The sequence below is a fragment of the Tachysurus vachellii genome, chromosome 3, assembly GCF_030014155.1.
Source record: "Tachysurus vachellii isolate PV-2020 chromosome 3, HZAU_Pvac_v1, whole genome shotgun sequence".
Taxonomy (NCBI): Eukaryota; Metazoa; Chordata; class Actinopteri; order Siluriformes; family Bagridae; genus Tachysurus; species Tachysurus vachellii.
The window spans coordinates 4730241-4735240 of NC_083462.1; the positions used below are offsets into that span (position 1 = coordinate 4730241).

General features: G+C 47.6%; 1 protein-coding gene across 2 annotated transcripts in view; it reads left to right on the forward strand.

Moving 5' to 3' along the window:
• zc3h7ba (zinc finger CCCH-type containing 7Ba) overlaps positions 1 to 5000 on the forward strand; it is a 19059-nt gene that overhangs the window by 12721 nt on the left and 1338 nt on the right. For both annotated transcript variants that reach the window (XM_060865431.1, XM_060865432.1), the window contains exons 17-22: positions 1 to 65; positions 154 to 259; positions 490 to 598; positions 850 to 983; positions 1287 to 1456; positions 2450 to 5000. The exon at positions 1 to 65 is cut by the window's left edge and continues 174 nt beyond it; the exon at positions 2450 to 5000 is cut by the window's right edge and continues 1338 nt beyond it. In XM_060865431.1, coding sequence (XP_060721414.1) covers positions 1 to 65; positions 154 to 259; positions 490 to 598; positions 850 to 983; positions 1287 to 1456; positions 2450 to 2630 — 765 coding nt within the window. In that variant the 3' untranslated portion in view covers positions 2631 to 5000. The remainder of the gene's footprint in view (positions 66 to 153; positions 260 to 489; positions 599 to 849; positions 984 to 1286; positions 1457 to 2449) is intronic.

Sequence of the window (5000 nt, forward strand, 5' to 3'; positions counted from 1 at the left end):
AGCGTCGGGTTGCAGAGCGAACCGGACAGAACGCTCAAATACTGCAGTGCTAAAGCACGACACAGGTACACACACACACACACACACACACACACACACACACACTGAGTGAAGCTTATCACGTTATTATATTCTTTCCGTTTCTCCCTGTAGCTGGATTAAAGAACGGCGGGTGCTTTTGGTGAAGTCCCTCGACAGGGAGAAGTGGGTGGCCGTGCGACCTTTACCTTTTGCCAAGACGTTCCCTCAGCAGTACGACGTGAGTCTCGTCCTGTGTGGGTTCATCTACGTCTCCCATCACCAAAGAAAAAAAAAGAAATGTTAATATTAGTGCATAGACTCTGATGTCCCGCCTCCAGTGTCACTTTAACCAATCAGGCGTCGGTCTGGACCCTATTCACCAATCAGACCAAATTACTACCCGTTTCTGGCAGGACCGACGTCGGGGTGTCTGTGATCCTGACTTACTTTCACGTTCCGTCTCTGCAGATCTGTGTGCACGTGCTAAAGGAGAAGAAGTGTAATTACATCGGGAACTGCACGTTCGCCCACAGCCTGGAGGAGAAGGAGCTGTGGACCTACATGAAGAACACCGGCTGTGAGACTTCACACCTCTTTCAATCCGTTACAACAAACAAAAGGTTTTCCTGATGTTTTCAGAAAGATCTGAGGGTGTGAAACTTTTTTAGCGGTGGTGTAAATCTCTAGTGCTGCTCGTGTGATCAGCTGGAGAGAGCAGTCAGGGTTTCGGTGTGGTGTTTCAAACAGGATGAGGCTTAAACCATTGTGTGTGTTTCGTAGAGTTTTGGTCATCGTGTGTGTGTGTGTGTGTGTGTGTGTGTTTTATAGCGCGGGACCTGCAGCAGGTGTATGACACGTGGTCAATGAAAGCCAATCAGATGAAGAGACTTGAGGGTGCTATGGCATCCCCGCTCGGAGAGGAGAAGCAGATCACCATGCCGACAGACTTCGCTGAAGCTGGTGTGAGTGTGTGTGTGTGTGTGTGTGTGTGTTTCAGTAGTAAATACCCTGTTGGTTTATTGCTCTATTGTCTAAAAGCAGGTTGTGTGAATTCTCAAACGTTACTTAAATGTTATTTCGACAATCAAAAGAATGTTCTGGAAACAAAACTGATGACCAAAAGCTTTGTTTGGCCGTGTTTTATTTTCTAACTGTTAATTATCATATTGTTGTCGTGTTGTTTAAAATAAGGTATGTAACCATGGTAACGGTACACAGTCTCTTTATGCTGTAGGTGATAATTCAGTGTAACGTTTGTGCTTCAGGACGGTTTTCACTGCCGCCTGTGTGGGAAGCACAGTAACGGTGAGCGTCAGTGGCAGAAGCACATCTCATCTGAGAAGCATAAAGAGCGCGTGCTGAGTGGTGCAGGTGAGGAGGAGAGTCTGACCTGGGTACACCGCTTCCCGGGACCGTACTTCTCCCTCTGTCCCAGGTACACACACACACACACACACACACTGTGTGTTTGTACGTACGTGCATGTGTGTGTGTGTGTACGTGCGTGTGTGTGTGTGTACGTGCATGTGTGTGGAGTGGAGTGTGTGTATGTGCATGTGTGCGTGTGTGTGTGTGTACGTGCATGTGTGTGGAGTGGAGTGTGTGTGTGTGTGTGTGTTTGTACGTGCGTGCGTGTGTGTGTGTGTGTGTATGAGTGGAGTGTGTGTGTGTGCGCGTGTGTGTACGTGTGGAGTGGAGTGTGTGTGCGTGTGTGTGTACGTGTGGAGTGGAGTGTGTATGTGTGTTTGTACGTGCGTGCGTGTGTGTGTGTGTACATGTGGAGTGTGTGTTTGTGTGCGCGTGTGTGTACGTGTGGAGTGGAGTGTGTGTGTGTACGTGTGGAGTGTACGTGTGGAGTGTGTGTGTGTGTGTGTACGTGTGGAGTGTGTGTTTGTGTGCGCGTGTGTGTACGTGTGGAGTGGAGTGTGTGTGTGTGTGTGTGTGTGTGTGTGTACGTGTGGAGTGGAGTGTGTGTGTGCGCGTGTGGAGTGGAGTGTACGTGTGTGTGCGTGTGTGTGTACGTGTGGAGTGGAGTGTACGTGTGGAGTGGAGTGTGTGTGCGTGTGTGTGCATGTGCATGCGTGTGTGTGTATGTGCATGTGTGTGTATGTGCATGTGTGTGTATGTGCGTGTGTGTGTGTATGTGCATGTGTGTGTGTGCGTGTGTGTGTGTATGTGCATGTGTGTATGTGCGTGTGGATGTATTTAGGAGCTCTGACATGAGATTCGTTTCTCCACACACTCGTCTAAGTGAAACGAATAGAAAGGCAAAGAAGTGAATTAAAGTGTCTCAGAACAAAACCAGTTCGATCCTCACATCAAATCTCACCTGTTAAAAGTTTCTCACCGTTTACTGATAAAGATGAAACGTCGTGTCCGGGGTGTGGTGCTGCGTAAGGTTTTAATGTGTGACGTGAACGTGTTGCAGGTTGGAGGGAGGCTGCGCCGATGGCGTGAGCTGTGACTACGCTCACAGTGAGGACGAGCTCCGGGAGTGGCATAAGAGGCGGGACTTCCTGCGCAGGAGGCTGGAGAGTGCGCGAGCCGACATGCTCATCGCCCCCAACGACCACGACTTCGGGAAGTACAACTTCCTCCTACTGGACTGAGAAAAACACACACACACACACACACACACACACACACACTTCTACATCCATTTGATCCACCACACACTGATGTACCATTCATACTTTTTCTCTGTTCGTTGTTTTACTTATTTTTTTATACACACGTAAACATTTTCCGATGGCGAATCCCAGCGCAGTTTCAGTATCAGCACCAGAGATATAAACAGTGCCCCTGTAGACCACCCAGACACAGCCGCACACAGCCGCACACAGCCGCACACAGCCGCACACAGCCACACACAGCCACACACAGCCGCTTGCGTACTTAAAGTCGTGTTTAAACCGAACCCTTCGACCCCCAGCGCCGCTGCTCTGTGTAACCTGCGCTGACCATCAGATAAACACACAACCGAAATGATGACGATGAAGATGATGATGATGACGAGTCTTACAGGGTTTTTTTTGGTATGGTTTGGTTTGGTTTACCAGCTGATCTCAAAGCTTCACTGAGCCTAAACATCTGGACCTTCGTCTGCCGCTGCCGTAGAGCTGCTTTTATTCTACACGTGTTCAGTCACACAGCTGCAGTGTGCAGACGGTCAGAAATAAAAACAAACCCGTGGTGAAAAGAGCAGGATGATGAGAAACCATGAGAGAGGAGAAGCTTTTACACTCAGCCGCCCCATAGTGCACCACCGGCACAGAAGGGGCGGAGCTTGTAGCACATCAACAGCACCATGTGAACCAGACCTGAAGCTCAGTCTTCTTACAGCATCGAGCTCAGTTTCAGAAGGATTAAAGTCTCAGCTGATCTTCAGTGTGTTTTAGATTTCATTTCTTTTTTTTAGGTGTAGTGATAATCTTAACTTATCGTGTGTGTGTGTGAGAGAGAGAGAGAGTATGTGTGTTTTTGTTTATACGTGTGTGTGTGTGTGTGTGTGTGTGTGTGTGTGTGTGTGTGTATACATATATATGACGATAAATGAGATAGGAGCACTTTTTGCACTAAGCCGCCTCATCAGGCACCAAAAGAAAAGAATGTGTGTATGTGCATGTGTTTGTGTGTCTGTGTGTGTATCTGTGTGCATGTGTGAGTGTGTGTATCTGTGTTTGTGTGTGTATCTGTGTGCACGTCTGTGTGTGTTTATGTATTTTGTGTGTGTGTGTGAGTGTGCATGTCTGTGTGTGTATCTGTGTGCGTGTGTGTTTGTGTGTGTATCTGTGTGCACGTCTGTGTGCGTTTGTGTGTATCTGTGTGCGTGTGTGTCTGCGTGCACGTCTGTGTGTATACATGTGTGTTTGTGTATTTTGTGTGTGTGGGTATTTGTGTGTGTGTGTGTACAGTATGTGTGTGTGTGTGTACGTGCATGTCTGTGTGTGTATACATGTGCGTTTGTGTATTTTGTGTGTGTGAGCACGTCTGTGTGTATACGTGTGTGTGGTGTGTGTGTGTGTGTGTGTGAGCACGTCTGTGTGTGTGTGTGTGTGTGTGTGAGCACGTCTGTGTGTATACGTGTGTGTGTGTGTGTGTGTGTGAGCACGTCTGTGTGTATACGTGTGTGTGTGTGTGTGAGCACGTCTGTGTGTATACGTGTGTGTGTGTGTGTGTGTGTGTGTGAGCACGTCTGTGTGTATACGTGTGTGTGTGTGTGGTGTTGTGTTGAGGGATTATTCAGGATGTAAGAAGGCACCGTGTCCTCGTGTGATCAGACGGTTCTAAGAGAAATCTTCTCTAAACCCAAACAAACAGATGATGTGTGTGTGTGTGTGTGTACTGTAGTGCAGAAGGACAGAGGGAAAGGAGCCAACCGTGTGTCAGGGTTTCTTTTCTTTTTGTCGTGTCCCTGACCTGGTTTTTATCTTGAGTTTTGTTTGATCAGAAGCAGGTGATGTTCTCGCTCTTCTCCAAATAGAACCAAATACAGACGAACCACCCAGTGCCTGAGTGAGAGATTTACCAGCATGCAAGAGGCAGCATCAGTCTCCCTCACACACACACACACACACACACACACACGTCTCCCTGATCACTCTACCCCACACTCTTATCTCGGTAAAATCTCTAGCTTTAAAAGTGACTGATCTTTTAGCTGAAGTGTGTCAGTATAAATCCTACACCGCTCTCTTCTTACAGCTCAGGTCTGTATTCTGATTGGTCAGAAGGAGCTGATTCACTTCCTGGATCGCAGATTTATATAAAAAAGCTTGCGCTGATGTTTTTCTGTAGCTACAGCTGGTTCACTCGAAGTACGCTCCATAAAATATTGAGAGGAGGTGAAATTAACGAGACGGAGATTGTTGTTGTTTGTTGTTGTTGTTGTTTATTTCACGTATATGGAAGGAAGGAGTGTCCAGTCCCAGAGGTAAAGCTGTAGCGTAAGTTTGAGACGTCTCTCAAGTGTCAGAAGA